This window comes from Equus asinus, chromosome 2 (assembly GCF_041296235.1).
Source record: "Equus asinus isolate D_3611 breed Donkey chromosome 2, EquAss-T2T_v2, whole genome shotgun sequence".
NCBI classification, from domain to species: Eukaryota; Metazoa; Chordata; class Mammalia; order Perissodactyla; family Equidae; genus Equus; species Equus asinus.
In genome coordinates, this window is record NC_091791.1 from 163956920 (window position 1) to 163973409 (window position 16490).

At 42.2% G+C, this 16490-nt stretch overlaps 1 protein-coding gene across 10 annotated transcripts; it reads left to right on the plus strand.

The window, feature by feature from the left end:
- Nucleotides 1-387: 387 nt before the first annotated feature.
- On the plus strand, nucleotides 388-7409 carry LOC106833300 (toll-like receptor 11). 10 transcript variants are annotated; one of them, XM_070503940.1, is made up of 3 exons: nucleotides 388-848; nucleotides 1581-1737; nucleotides 3602-7409. In XM_070503940.1, the coding sequence occupies exon 3, from the start codon at nucleotides 3616-3618 to the stop codon at nucleotides 6385-6387; it is 2772 nt and encodes a 923-aa protein (XP_070360041.1). In that variant the 5' UTR covers nucleotides 388-848; nucleotides 1581-1737; nucleotides 3602-3615; the 3' UTR covers nucleotides 6388-7409. The 10 variants fall into 10 exon arrangements, with proteins under 10 accessions (XP_070360041.1, XP_070360034.1, XP_070360035.1 ...); XM_070503939.1 differs by lacking the exon at nucleotides 388-848 and adding an exon at nucleotides 2954-3075 and having other exon boundaries at nucleotides 1457-1764; XM_070503933.1 differs by having other exon boundaries at nucleotides 389-848; nucleotides 1581-7409.
- The last annotated feature ends 9081 nt before the right edge of the window (nucleotides 7410-16490 follow it).

The following is a 16490-nucleotide window of genomic DNA, read 5'->3' on the forward strand; positions in this document are numbered from 1 at the left end:
AATGAGGCAATACAGAACCTAAGATTTTAGTCAAAACTCATGAATGTGTGTGAAAAAAATAAATATAAATGTTTCCCTAATCCTCAACAAACAAAAGCACCTCATGTGATACTTGATAAAATGAATGCTTGGGACAAGAGATGAGAGAAATATTTTAATGTCTCCATAATCAAGCTTATTTAATTGTTACTCCAAAAACAGAGGCAGGAAAAAAAATACCCAAAAAGAGTTTCAGTCAAGTTAGGCATCATATGAATCAGAATGTGGGCGATGCTTCTCTCTTTGGGATACTAACTTGCTAAAACCTGTCCTGGCTCTGATTTCATGACTTCCTTTGCAGAAGTTTCTCAATGGCTCATATCCTCTGGGAAAGAAGATTCTGCCATTCAGATAGAAATATTCTTCCTTCTCCTCTGCTCTTCTAACCTCAGTTTGAAGGTCAAGTTCCATCCACCAAAATTATGGGTGCCCCTTCAATCATCCTGCTACAAAGGAGCTTAATATTAAGACTATTGGCAGGACTGAGAGGAAAAAGGTAGAAACGGTAGAAATGATGCGGGGTTGGTGAGCCGAGGAGTCGAAAGAAAGATTTCTTGGACTCTCAACTTCTGGCAGTAGTGCTCTTTTGTTTAGAGAATAGTGTGGAATAGCATGGGGACAGGACCCATGGGCAGTCAGAGCTGCTGCTGCTGCTGGCATGGGGACAGGACCCATGGGCAGTAAAGAGCTGCTGCCACCGTTGCTGCTGCTGCATGGGGACAGGACCCACGGGCAGTCAGAGCTGCTGGCATGGGGAGATGCTGCTGCTGCAAACATGGGTGGAGAGTAAGGCTAAATTTAAGGCACAGGTATGTGAATTATCTCTTTACAAGACAAAGGAAAGAATATGTAAAAACAGTTGTTAAAATGGTATCAGGGCAGGTGGGGTCTAGTTATTGGGTGGTCCTATAACTTTTAGATAAGAATCAAACTGGATTGAGTAAATGGCAGAAGCCACCGCTTAAATATTATCTTCAGCTAAAGACAAAGGAGGATGTTGGAGAGGGGGGAGGTAAGTTACAGGAGGTTGCCAGACAGTAAACAACTTAAGTCCTTGCCTTCCCCATTAAGAGTTTCCAGAGATAAGGCCATCCCGCTGTCTTCCTGGCACAGAGAGGAGGCATCTTTACAGATGGAGGTTTCCCTTACAAATGTAAATGTTTCCCAACAAAGGGCAAGCAAACTCTGCTCCTCAGAGTTGCTTTTATTAAAGGTAACCAGCCCCCTTCTCATCTGCAGTTTTAAAAGTAATCAGCCTAAAATAATCCTCATCAGAAATAGTGGGTCACAGTCATTGTAAGGAAGAAAGAAAACTCTCCTGGAAAATGAAGAAGAGACATGTTCTTTCAGACATCAGGAGGATATGATACAAAAGTCGTGAGAACTGAAATCCCCAAGCCAGACTGGAAAAGAGGAAATTATGAAATAGAAAAGGTTGTTAAGACGGAAAAGAGAGAAAATGGTGCAGTTTGGGGAGCAGTTAAGAGGTTACCAAAGAACTCTCCTCTCCTCCCTGACACATTCCACCTTCAATTTAACAGGAGTGTCACACCTGTGTGTGAAGAGGGCAGAGGCCATTGTGGAGGAAACAATCACAGAAGAAAAGGCTTTTACACCTTTGCTGCAGAAGATGAGAAAGAGCCCTTCATGAGAAATTTCAATTCTGTCTCCACTGACCTTCGTTTCCTCTGCTGAAAGGTAAACAAATCGCTGCCCCAGTGCCAGGTAAGCTTTGTTTACAAGGTGGAAGAGCAAGTAGTGGAAATTGAAAAGGAAGAAAGCAAAACAAGACAATCTCCCCTCTATAGAGATCCTGGCCCTCTCCAGGGGAGACCAGAGGCTTCAAGCTGGGCAGGGGCTAGGCACAGCTTAAGGGGAACATTTGTGTTAAAGCTTGCCACAATTTAACTGGCCAAATGAGGAACTGTCATTTGCGGACAATGTAAGCAGTGCTTTGGGTAATACCATCAAAGCTGATTTCCTAAGGACAAAGGACCACTCCATAGCCCAGAATTGTCCTGTGTCCTTGGGATCTGTGCCCCAAGACTATTGTGTCTCCTTGATCTGAGATCTATTCCAAACCCTAAAGTCTCACTACATACTAGTAGGGAAGCCCAAGAATAACAGGGTATGCTATTTGACACAGTCAAGACTGCAGTGGGGACACAAGAAATAGCCTTTTAAAAATTCAAGGAACAGCCATGGAAATAGAATGAAACAGAATCAGGTATACTGAGCGACATCAACAATGAGGTTGATAGTTTTGCAGGGTCAAGTTATCCAATCAATGAATGTCCAGCACCTTCTCCTCAGGCCTCCTCTGAACTTTTTTCACTGAATTCTGAGGTACATACAACTATGGTTCTTGAGGAAAGGCAGCTTCAGTGCTTCCAGAGCCAGCTTTTTCTATCACCCAGGCATGTTATCCTCATGGCAAACTCAAGGGGAAGGCAGGAAATTCTGTATCTTTTAATACCAAATCCTCCTTTGCCAAAGGCATGAGTTACTGAGTAAGCCCAAAGCTTGTCAGGAGGGCAATGCTTTTCACTGTGGTTAACTGGCATTTATCCCTCCCAGAACATCAGTCTGCTCTCCTGCTTCTTTCTACCTTTTCAGGAACCTAGATGGGGGACACATGATTACCGCTCATTTCAAAATGGGGAATTCTCCAATTCTAACTATGGGAGAGGAATAAGTCAGCAGTGATGAAGGGTCAATGGGACCCTTGTTCTGAACACAAAAGTATCAAGACTTCATTTTTTCTTTAAGTGCTATTTCGACTTCTTCATTCTCCTGCTCACTTTCTGTACTTTCTTCATAGTTTTCCTCAACCAACTTTTGAGTCTTTCTTTATAAACTCAAGGTAAACTCAACAGTAGAATTCACTTGAAATGTTTCCTTACTCCTGCCTGAGGATTCTGTACTGAAAGACCACCAAACTTGGAAGAAGAAAACCTGGACTGTGGTCACAATTTTGCCACTTTTACTTCTGTGACATCAGGAAGTCACTTAACTTCTTTGACATTCAACTGCCTTGTGAGTAAAAGAAGGATAATAATATTGGGCCCCCATATATCACACGGCTAAGGATCAAATAGGAGTGTATGTTCAAGTCTTCTTATGTTTGTATCATTACCATTCTTTCTCCTCCAATCTCCTTTGTACTAAGACAAGTAAATTTGTTGCCTGGTCTTGAAAGTAACCCATTCATAGCTGAGGGCTCCCCTCCAAAAACTTATAAATCTGAGCTAATCATCCCCAGCAGGAGGATTGGAAAGTGCCACTAGTTTCTCTGCTGGGATCTTTTTTGAGTTGCAGGTTCTTCTTGCTGGTCTCTCTCTGTTTCTGTCTTTACTGACTTTCTGTCTGCAGGCAGGCACATCTGAGGGTGCACAACTTGAGTCCCCTACTCGGCCAAATGTCTCCTCTATATTGCAATCACAGAACGGTTTCTCAAATATATCCCAGAACATATTGTGTATTGTGTGATCAGAAGGCCCAGGCCTGGGATTATTGGCTTTAGTAGGATATGACATTCCTCTTCTTCCCCCTCTTTTCCTAGAGACAGTACCCAGGATGGAAAGACCTCTGCTGTCCTTCACTCTCCTCTCTCCCTTACTGCTGGGCTTGATGAGCCTCGGCAGGATGAGCTGGGCATGGACTGCTCCTGATTGCACCATAGCAGACAGCTCCCTATTGCCTAACATTTCCTACTACATCCCATTCTGTTCCTTGGCCCCGGGACTGCACCTTTTTGCATCATGCTCCAATGTTAAAGACCTGGCTCAGACCCTAACAGCAGTGCCCCGAGATATAGAGGCACTTTGCCTCCAGGGCACAGTTCCTTTCCTGCCAGCTGATGCCTTTGGACACTTCACCACACTACAACTTCTGAGGCTGCAGCTGGGCACCATCAGCATTACATCTGGGACATTTCAAGGACTGAATCAGCTGCAGCACCTTTCCTTTGAGCATCACGCTCCCTGTTGCCTGAGCCTGTTCCTCCCTCCAGATGCTCTGGAGCACCTCAGACTCCTCAACACCCTTTCCTTCCATGGCTACTGCCTGAATTATAGCCAGAACATCCAGTTGCCCATCAGCCTTAGGCATCTAACCGTGAGGCATAGCTGTCTGATAGAATTGCGGGAACTGCAAGGGCTCTTCCCAAACCTTGTCCCTGGTTCCTCTCCGACAACCAGCCCCAGCCCATGGACCTCCTTCCTGGAGGAGCTGGACCTGTCTGCCAACCTACAGCTGAGCCAGGTGGGCAATAGAGCTCTGGATGGCCTCCAGCTCCGTTCCCTGAGATTGGATGGCACCCCACTAAGCGCATTAGACCTCCTAGGCTCAGGACTGCTCCACTTGGACTCCCTCTCCCTTGAGGGAACAAGGACAGAAAGACTGCCTGGGAATGTGACACGCTACTTTGAGCTTCGTGCTCTTGACCTTGGAAGGAACCAAATCCAGAACCTAGAGGATGAGGATCTCCTAAGCTGCCAGTCCCTGGAATTCCTCAGCCTTCATGCCAATGGCCTGCAGTTACTTCCATCCAGATTCCTGAATGACCTGCCCCAGCTTCAGAGGCTCAATCTGTCAATGAATAAACTGGGCCCAACTTTGGTGCTCCCAGAAGGGCTGGTCAGCTCAAATCTGAGAGTGTTAGATCTGTCCCACAATGAGCTCTGTGTTCTGCCCTATAGGGCCTTCTCCTCTCTTCCTCAACTCCAGGAGCTCCGGCTGAGTGGTAACAACATTTCCAACTTATCCAGTGAAAGCCTGGAGGGACTGAGGTGGCTGAAGACCCTAGACCTGAGTTGGAACCAAATTAAAACGCTGAAGCCAGGCTGGCTCTCCTCTCTTCCTGCTCTCACCTCACTGAACCTCCTGGGCACCCACTTGGAGCATATCTCAGGCAAGCAGCTCCAGGGTCCCCAGAAGCTGAGCCACCTGCAGCTGGGTTCTCTTGAGATGCTGGAGATCTATCCTCCCTGGCCTCCAGCACTGCTCAGCTTGGAGGTACGGGCAGATGTTTACATCCAGTTTGGAGTCCCCAGTGGAGAACCCTTCTTGTTCTTGGAGAACCTTACCTTACAAACTTCCAATATGTTGCTGCAATTGGACAACAACACAATCCACTTCCCTTCCCTACGTCACCTCACTCTGCGAGGCTGCAGCCCCTATATTTTGTCTGGCCATCAATCCCACAGATTCTTCCCACAGCTCCCTCTCCTGGAGCACTTGCACTTCTGGTCTGATCATGAGGGTGCAGACGATCTGCATCTATTTGGGATGCCCAGCCTGCGAGTGCTGGAGCTGGGGGACTTGGATTTCCTCTGTCAGCCAACATCAGTGAAGTTGGAGAAGCTACTGAAGGAGCTGCCTCAGTTACAGGTTCTGGCATTGAGCAACCTGAACCTTGGGAACCTCTCTGCCTCCAGCTTCAGGGGCTTGGGGCCCCTTCAGCTGCTGCTGCTCAATTCTGAATGGGCTCTGGGGCTGGACAGCAGCCTCCAGGAACTAATTCCCCAGATGCCTCAATATGTTTATTTCTCAGATATCACCTTCACTTGCCAGTGTGAAAGCTCTTGGGTGGGGCCTTGGGCAACACAAGCCCCAAACACTTTTGTGTATGGACTGGAGAAATCCATGTGCATGGCCAACGCCTCTGACTACTCCAAGACGCCATTGCTCTCCTTCCTTTCTGGTCACTGCTCACATGATCCTGAGTTTCAGAGCTTTCTAACCAGCTTCACTCTGGTGTTCCTGCTGATCTTCCTTTCATTGCTTGGCTGTCCCAAATGGCCCTGGCTTCATTACCTCCAGACCCTATTTCATGCCTGGTGGTGGAAATTGGGTGGGTGGCGGCCCAGAAACCAATTCCACTATGATGTCTTTATATCCTATTGTGAGCAGGACCGAGCCTGGGTGCTGAAGGAACTGGTTCCTGCTCTAGAGAAGCCTCTTCCAGTTGGTGAGGGTTTGAGGCTATGCCTGCCTGAGAGGGACTTTGGGGTTGGGCAGGACAGGATGGATGCTATGGTTGCCAGCATGGAAAGCAGCAGAGCCACCCTCTGTGTGCTCAGCTGCCAGGCCCTGGGAAGTCCCTGGTGCAATCTGGAGTTAAGGCTTGCCACCTACCACTTGATGGCCAAGCCTGGGACTGCTCGTCTCCTGCTGCTGTTTCTGGAACCTATTGATCGGCGGCAGCTTCACAGCTATCACCGCCTTGCCCGGTGGCTGCAGAAGGAGGACTACTTCGATGTATCCCAAGGAAGGATTGAGTGGGATGCCTTCTCTGAGAAACTCCGGAAAAGGTTAAGGAAAGCTGGGCAAGAGAGAGAGGATTAGGAGTTGTGGAAGAGAGATTCAGACATGCAGGAATAACTCCCAGCATGGCCCTGGATGCCATCCCATCACTGGAAGACAGGCTCAGAAAGGCAGTCTGTAGGCAATGCTTAGCTCAAGTCCGCTTTCCACACTAAAAATGATAGATACAGACAACAAATCTCAATGGGGTAACATATTAGAAAGCACTTGGAAACAAGGCATTCATTCACTAAAACAGTTCTGATACCTACTAGTCCTCTCAACACAAGGCATCCCCTAAAAAAGAATACACAAAAATGTTTTCTAGAATTATGTCTGTATTTTTTGTAATGAATTCATTCTGCCTGACGAAAGCAGTGTATTTATTTTTGGTAAAAAAATCTACTTTATTCTAGTGGAATGGAGCCAGAATCAATGAGCTATTTTTCTGTGCTCTGAAGCTAGATTGAAACCATGTTTGCAATTCACCGGAGGTCCAAAAAGTCAAAGAACTTCCCTAACTCATGAGGCTCTCACAATAACAGTATACATGGCGAGAACAATAGTTTTGATCCTATATTACCCATGGAGACCTAAGCACATAAAAGTGAAGTGCTTTGCCACCCTGCCACAGCTAGTGTATCATAAAGTTTAGATCAATCCAGTACTGTATGCTCTCCACTCTACTGTCTTCCAGGTATCTCTAACCGGTGACAACTTACCTTGCTACAAAATTAAAATAGGCAAACTTGTGGCAAACGTCTTAAAAATACTCACATGTGATCTATTTCCAAGAATTTTTTTATAAGGAAATAAAAATCACAGATTCCCACAAAATTTGAATAAAATAATAAGTGCCCCCAAACAGAAAGATAGTTAAGGTCCATTGATAAATATGGAATATCTGCACCCACTAAGAATCATGCTTCAGGGAAATATTTAGTGGTATGGGAAAAGACTCATCATACAATATAAACAAAGATATTGACAAACTGTATGTAGCCTGACTCTAATTTTGAAAAAGTTCCATATCTATCTAATCTATGAAATATGAAGAGAGAGAAGACTAGAAATGGCCCTGAAATGAGATTGTAGATGATTTAAACTTCTTCTATTTTTCTGTATTATTCACTTTTTCTAAAATAAGCATGTATTACTTTCAAAAAAAATAAATTCTGTTTCAAAACTAAACACCTCTCCTGTAGACCAGTTTAAGTAATTTTCTACTTTATGGTGGCACAATGGGAGCTTTAGAGAAAGCATGAATGCTGAAATCTGGATAAACACAGGAAACAGAGTAAAAAGCCATCACAAACTTTCAAAGATCATCTGTTATGTAAATGAGCCAATGATAGCTTCTGTATAGGTTGCTTACTTCTTCACAGCAGGCTGAATGTTGTTAGCTCAAAAGCCCACAGGTGTCAAAATTTTTACATATCCAATTGTTTTAGAGATAGTCCCAATAAGCAGATTTTAAATCTGCTTTACAGACCTCAGGAAATTATGTCTAACATCTGCTACCCATAGATAAGACAGACTCCAAGATAATACTACCCTTCGGAACTCTCTAACGTAGCACGTCCTCACCCTCAGGCTGACTTCACCTAGACAGGTAAGCCATCTCTCTGATCCCCCTCTTTCTCCTGGGAGTTCCTTAGTCCTCCTCCCCTTCTGAGCAGTGGCACCCCCTCGCCTATAGTCTCTGGAAGGTCTCATGCTGTGAGGGATTTCCCCTGAATACAAATCTGTCAAAACAGTGTCCCCAAATAAAACTTGTGTGTGCCATTCCCACCTCATGGTCATATTTTCCCTTGTTTAGCCCCAAAATCCTCTGAACCCTCTAAACAAACCTTGAAGAATCATCTTTGACCAAACTAAGGATCTACTCATATGTTAGCTCAGAGATTGAGAGATTTCTACACACATTTTTCAGAAAAAAATACCAATTTCTTCAATTAATAGAGTTGGACTATTTGTAGTCCATTGGCATAACTTTGGGACTTTGCTGAGCAAGGCACAGTCTAGAATTCTCTTTTTATTTTCCCTTCATCTATTGTCAACTAACGATCCTTGGAAAATACTATTCATTTTTATCAGTGTTAATGAAATCCTCAAATTCTCATTAACTTTTTTTCCATTACAGTTTTTTATATCATTGAAGTTACCTGGAGAGGTTTTCTTCTTTTCTTGATACATCTGAGATGCATATCATGGAATTTCAGGACTGAAAGAAATTAACTTCTGATGCTTAAATCCCCTCTACCACTTTCTCAGACTGTATTGGACAAAATCCTTGACAGAAAGCAATCTTCTGAAGCAGCTTACCCCATCACTGGAGAGGTTTCTCTGGAAGAAAGTTATTCTCCATGTTGAATTACAATATGTCTCCCTGTAACTTTTGACTATTATTTTTAATTCTGTGCTTTTGGGGTTAAATAGGGCAAACTGAATTTCTCTGTTAAGTGATTACCCTTCCTTTGTTCCCATAGAGTCTTTCGTTCTCCAATTTAAATATCTCAGCTCCATCCACTGTTACTCATTTTTCATACTTTTAAGCCCTTCTAAGTTGCATCCTGCAAATTCACTGCAGTTTGCCCATGTACCTCTTCAATTATGAGACCCAAAACTTATGAAGGTCTCTATATCTGATCTTCATAAAATAAAACAGGATTAGATCACTACGTCCATTTATAAATTCTAAAGTCACATTTTTAGCTGTGGTAGTCATAATGTTGATTTAAAAGTTTAATTTACTTTTCTCTGGCTGAACTGAGATTGAAAGGACAAATTCACAGAACAAGTGGGGCAATAGTTTACAGTCAATGGAACAGTTGTGTAGGGACCTGGAATTGGCCACCCCAAGATATGTCTCTTTGGCCTCAGGATTATTTGAGGCTAATTGCTTTTGATAAACTGGGACAGGGAATGGAGGCTCTGAGGAATGGAACTTGCCCTTTGTTAGGACACATTTACATTTGTAAGGTAAATCTCTGTCTGTAAAAGGTGCCTCCCTCTCTGTACCAGGAAGAAGAAAGGAGATGACCTTCTTTCTAGAAACTCTTAATCAATACCAAAGGCAAGGACTTAAATCTGCATTTTATTGTGCTTGTCTGGTAACCTCCTATAACTGACTTCCCTCTCCCTCCCAACATTGGCATTTCTTTAAGGATTAAGCATCTTTCCTTAGGCTAGGAACTGATTGCTGCACTCACTTGTGACCACCCAGCTCCAGACAATCAACTTGCCTCCTGCTACGCCCACCACCGAGATAGCAGACCACTACCTGCTGTGTCCATCAAGCACTGTGCCGACAGGGCAATCTCGTGACTATTGTGGGAGGGACATTTCAATCACATGTGAAACACCCTGTTTGGGGGTATATAACCACTATGTGCACCCCACTTCTTTGGTGCCCTTTCTTCCCTCGGGAAGAAAGGCCCCGGGCCATGGTTCCTCATAAAGCTTTGTTTAATTTTCTCTTGCTATTCTGTCTCATGTGAATTTAATTCGTTCTCTGGGCAGACGAACCCACATTTGGGAAGAGGAAATGTCTTCCTCCCCTACAGTTTTGGCGCAGTCGGCAGGATGAAATTTCCCTGGCTGGACATTGTGTGCTCCTGGACTGCTGCGGCTGAGAGATCCCGGACCCCTGATGAGAGCCGGCAAGCGGTAAGAGTTCTTACCATGTCAGTCTCCCGGATCTCTGCCTGCAGGCTCCAATGGAAGCAAGAGTGGTGAGTTTTTTTTTTTTTGTTAATTCGTTCTCAGGCCAAATGAACCCACATTTGGGAAGAGGAAATGTCTTCCTCCCCTACAGTTGTTACTGAACCAAAAGTCCCAACATTACCGCAGAATAGTTGGGGCTGGTATATGTGTTGAATTGAGGAGAGGAGGGAACAGATGGTGGAAGCCTTAGAAGTATTTTGTAAATTTTTGAGATAACTAATCTCTGTCTTTACATCCCGTAGCTTCATTGAACCCTTTGCTCTTAGATTTTTATTCCTAAATCCAATGTCATCTCTTTTGTAGGAGACACAGCTGCATTACCATAAAATATATAAAAATGCTTCTGGTTATACAGGCAAGCCTATATTGGAAGAAGATGCTATCTAGGACTTTCATAGCTAGAGAGGAGAAGTCAATGCCTGGCTTCAAAGCTTCAAAGGACAGGCTGACTCTCTTGTTAGGGCCTAATGCAGCTGGTGAATTGAAGTTGAAGCTAGTGCTCGTTTACCACTTTGAAAATCCTAGAGCCCTTAACAATTATGCTAATCTACTCTGCCTGTGCTCTATAAATGAAACAGCAAAGTTTGTATGACAGCACATCTTTTTACAACATAGTTTACTAGATATTTTAAGTCTGCTATTGAGACTTACTGCTCAGAAAAAGATTCGTTTCAAAATATTACTGCTCATTGACAATGTACCTGGTCACTCAAGATCTCTGATGGAGATGAGTAATGAGATTAATATTGTTTTCATGACTGCTAACACAACATTCATTCTGCAGCCCATGGATCACTAAGTAATTTCAACTTTCAAGCCTAAATACTTAAGAAATATGTTTCATAAGGCTACAGCTGCCATAGGTAGTGATACCTCTGATGAGTCTGGACAAAGAAAATTGAAAACTTCTGGAAAGCATTCACCATTCTAGATGCCATTAAGAACATTAGTGATTCATAGGAAGGGGTCAAAATATCAAGATTAACAGGAGTTTGGAAGAAGTTGTTTCCAACCTACATGGACGACTTTGATGAATTCTAGATTTCAGTGGAGGAAGTGGTAAAAATAGCAAGAGGACTAGAATTAGAGGGACCTGAACATGTGACTGAATGGCTGCCATCTCATGATAAAACCAATGGATGAGGAGTTGCTTCTTATGGAAGAGCAAAGAAAGTGTTTCTTGAGATGGAATCTACTCCTGGTAAAGATGCCTTGAAGGTTGTTAAAATGACAATAAAGGATACAGAATATTGCATAAATTAGTTGATAAAGCAGCAGCAGGGATTGAGAGGATTGACTCCAATTTTGAAAGAAATTCCACTGTAAGTAAAAAGTGCTATCAAACAGCATCATATGCTGCAGAGACATCGTTCATAAAAGACAGCGTCAATAGATTCAGCAAACGTCATTGCTGTCTTATTTTAAGAAATTGCCCAGCCACCGCAACCTTCAGCAACCACCACACTGATCAGTCAGTAGCGATCAACATAGAGGCAAAACCCTCAGCCAGGGAAAAGATTACCACTCACAGAAGGCTCCTATGATAGTTACCATTTTTAGGAATAAAGTATTTTTTAATTAAGGTATGTACATTGGCTTTTTTTAAAAAGATATACTGCTATGACACACTTACTAGGCTACAGTGCAGTGTAAATATAACCTTTATACGCACTGGGAAACCAAAAAAATTTTGATTTTTGGATTTTTTTTCTTTCCTTGTTAAGTTGAAGATTTTCATCTTTTCACTTAAAGGAAGCACTTTACTGCTTCTCTTTGTCGTATGCGAATTGCCAGTATCACACCTCCTGTGCTTTAGGGCCATTGTTAAGTAAAATAAGGGTTGCTTGAACACAAGTATGGCAATACTGCAGCAGTCAATATGATAAACAAGACAGCTACTAAGTGACTAACGGGCAGGTACGTATACAGTGTGGATTTGCTGGACAAAGGGATGATTCATGTCCTGGGCAGGTGGAGTGGGAAGGCATGAGATTTTATCAAGCTACTCAGAATGGCACACAATTTAAAACTTAGGAACTGTTTATTTCTGGAATTTTTCATTTAATATTTTTGCATTGCAATTGACCGTGGGTAACTGAAACCACAAAAAGCAAAATTGCAGGTAAGGAGGGGAGTCACCGTATCAGCATGCCTGGAGTGGGGTTAGTAGAGGGAAGAAATGTAGGAAACGGGGGCATGGAGGAAGACCTCACTGGCCATATAGGTTGTGGTAAAGAATTTGTTTTTTTTTAAATGAGTTTAAAAGACTGAGAGCAAGTAGTTGACATAATCAGATTTTTAAAAAACTATCAGTCTAGTCCCGTGTGGGTAATAGTCTCTAAGCATATAAAAAACAAACAGGCAATTTAGGAGACATTTGTAGCAGTTTAAATGAGAGTTTCATGGTAGCATGGACCAGAGTAAAAGCTGATGTGAATCCTAAAAATTGTTCAGATGCTGAATATTTGGAACGTGAGGCCTAGAGAATTTCTTTACAGTTTGGATATAGAGTATTGAGAGAGCTGGTAAGTTATGGCCAAAGTTTGTGGCCTGAGCAACTGAGTAAATTGTGGTGCCATTCAGTGATAATGCCGATAAACTTTAAGTAATCTAAAACTATGCTGCTAATTGAATTGTAAAGAAATTCAGAGAATATCTTAGTGAAAAAACTTCTTTAATATGGTAATATCTTGTTATTACAGTTTTAGGAGAAAAAAATGAAAAACCCAAGAGCAAGTAATCACCGTGACCCTGTGACTGATTCTTCTCGGATTCCCTTGTACCTGGGAGACTCAGATCCTCCTCTTCTCACACTTCTCTGTGATCTATGTCCTGACACTAATTGGAAACCCGTGCATTAGCTGTAAAGTGTGGTGGGACCACCATCTCCACACCCCCATGTACATTCTGCTGGCCAATTTTTCCTTCCTAGAGATTTGGCATGCCACTTCTCCTGTCCCCAATATGGTAGCCAATTTTCTCTCTGAGAACAACACCTTCTCCTCTGGCTGCTTCATCCAGTTTTACTTCTTCTTCTCCATGGGCACCAGTGAGACCTTCTTCTTGTCTGCCATGGCCTTTGACAGGTACCTTGCTATCTGCAGGCCCCTGCACTACCCCACTGTCATGACAGTTCAATGCTGCATCAGAATGGGAGTCTGCTGATGGGTGTATGGCTTCTCCTGTCTTCTCCTCCCAGGGCATCTCATCTCCCAGTTTCCTTTTTGTGGCCCCAATACAGTTGCTTCCTTATGAGGTTGTCCTGTGTGCCAGTTCCTGCCACTGAGATCGTCTGTGCCATCTTTAACTTAAATCATAATTTTCTCCACTTTCCTCTTCATTACCAACTCCTGCACTCTGGTTGTCAGAGCTGTGTTGAGAGTCCCCTCACCAGAAGGCCAGCATAAAGCCTCCTCCACAGGTGGCTTCTGTCACGCGGTGGTGTCCCTGTTCTATGGCTCCATCACAGTGATGTATGTGAGCCCAAGAGCAGGCAATCCAGCAGGAACTAAGAAAATTGTAACTTTATTTTATTCTGTGATGACTCTACTTTTCAATCCCTTGATCTACAGCCTTCGGAATAAGGAGATGAAGGAGGCCCTGAGAAAGCTGTTTAGGATTATAACATTGACTCAAAGACAGCCTCTCAAGAGCTAGAATCCATAGGTGTGTAGGACATGTTGTGATATAAAATTATAGAAGGTTAATGGTCTTAAGTAAATTTGAGAGACAAATACGTTCCCTATATCCCCTGGAATATTTTTAAGGATGCCTTTCAATGAAGCAAATAGCAAGTAAAATCTTACCAGAATTTGCATAAATCATTTGTACTAGGCTTTATTATATTAATATTCCTGTGTGTAGTGCATGGAAACAGGAAAATGCTGGACATTCTCGGGCATTTTTGAAGAAAAAGACATATATAACTCAGATGTCAACTGTCAGTTTCTATCTTTTGCAGATTTAGGTAAATTTGTCTCTGACTCCCAATTTCATAGTGATTAGATGTCTAGAGTCCCCACCACTATCTCCCTACACACACACACACACACACACACACACACCATACAAACAGGTTCCTGCATGCTTCTTTCCTCCCACTCCTGAATCCACCTGCTGTCTTCTTTTGATCACATCAAACTGGATGTGAGACTCATCTCCTTCAATATTTTATCCAAAACCAAACTCATTCCAGCTTAGTGTAGATTTATTAACCTGACTATAGGCTGGAGTTAGGGAGAATCAGAGGAAGGGCCACCGTGCTGGACCACCCACTCAACCTCTCATATTATAGCTGGTGCTGCCTCTTTCTGTTTCTTACTCATCTTCTTCCCACCACCCACAAGAGTGACCAGAACATCTTTCACTTTCTTATTCAGAATAATTTTGTCCATATGTAGGCCCTTTGTGGTTTGAGATTCTTCCTCAAGTGGGCTTGTCAAAAATTTTCTTCTCAGGAAACCAAATTCTTGAACAAGACCTTGTGAAAACACTTTTCTCCAACTGGTTACTTTTCAAGTTGTTTTAGGTTCTTACAATTTGTTAGATTCCTCCTTTATCTTAGTACTACTCAGGAGCACTCAAAGAAAAAAATAAAGGTACTGAAACAGAATAGAGGTGAGACATGGAAACAAGATTACCTAGAAAAAACTTAATGACAAAATAATAATTCATATTTTAAGTGCTTTATGATTTTTAAAGTGCTTTTATCCCTGTATCAATTAGAATGAACACTAACCATGCAGTGAGGGTAGTGTGTGTGAGTCTGAGATAGAAATAAGATAGTATGGCCAGGGTCTAAATGAGGTGTATTACTTTCCAGTTAATTTCCAAAGTGGCCTGGAATTAGCATGCTATATCTTCATAAATGTATCTTACTCCAAGAGGGCACAATCTCATCTACTAGTGAAATTATGCCCAGTTCCACAGGAGCGCAAAAAGCTAGATTCACTTGTCTTCATTTTAGCTATGCATGGGAAATGAAAGTCAGGCTCTATGTGGGCGACAGCAGGAATTAGTTTAAAGTTTGGGTGTAGGGCTGAGGCTAGTCCATGAAGCCCCTTGTGTAGATCACAAGATCACAAAGCAGCCCCTCAGCTGCAAGTCTTGATCAGAAGTGCTTTCATGCACCTCTTCCTCAGGTGGGCCCCACACACACGTCACGGTGCACATTTCTGCTCCCAGGCACAAGCTGGGTGACAGTCACCACTCCCTCTGTTGGACAGGCTCCCTTATTCCAGGAACGACCTGTAGAGCCTTATACGATATCCTTTGGCAGAGGAGGGAAGAAGTCAACCAGTACAGCCTTCCCACATTCTTTCAATAGAAGTATTGAATGAAAGGGGAAGGCAAGTGTTTAACATTCCAACTGTCTTGAAAGAAATAGGGAGAAGATGGTAGGGATTAAAACATAGCACATCAATACTCATCAATTATCTCCTGAACTGAAAGTCAGAAATTTACTCTCACTCCAATACTTATGTTTCTGCCTATTTTTCTTTACTCAAGACTAGTAGATATTTGATGTGAATTTTAATAAAAGTAATTTCAAAAAGTGATTAAAATCAATAACAAATATTAAAATGGTGGCCAGATGCAAAGTGAATTTACAAAAGATAATCAGAAAGAAAATATAATGGAAGGGAAATGCTATTTATAACAACAACAAAGTGTTGTAGACCTCTAAATAAAATCACCAAAAACTAGTGAAGTGTATATGAAGAAAACTGCAAATACTTACCTTGAAACAGTAAAAGTTAATTAATTAATTAATTAATTAATTAATTAAATAAGTGGAGATATCTACCATGTTTCTGGATATAATAAGTAAATGTAAATTTATCATTTCATTCCAAACAAATTGATAATTTAATGAAAATAAAATAAGGATAATCATACCCATTTAAATGTTCCATAACTGGATATTTATTAAGTGAATTATTGTGCATACAAATTATAGACTATCACACAGATATTAAAAATCGCGTTTTGAAATATGTTTGATGAGTTGGGAAAATGTTAATAATATAATGCTAAGTTTAATTTCTCTTTTTCCAAGATAGAAAAGACTTACATGATTATTTCCAAACTTATTTTGTAATCAAGAAAATATAGGAAGGAAACAAAATACATTTCATATTTGTAATCTTTTCAAAAAATTATCGGTGATTTTGTTCTGCTTCTTGATGTGTTTTACAAATTTACTATGATAAGCTTAATTTTTCTTACCAAATTAAAAAATGTCAACTCAGGGGCCGGCCCAGTGGCGCAGTGGTTAAGTTCGCACATTCCACTTCTTGGCTCCCCGGGGTTTGCCAATTCGGATCCTGGGTGGGGACATGGCACCACTTGGCACGCCATGCTGTGGTAGGCATCCCACATATAAAGTAGAGGAAGATGGTCACGATGTTAGCTCAGTG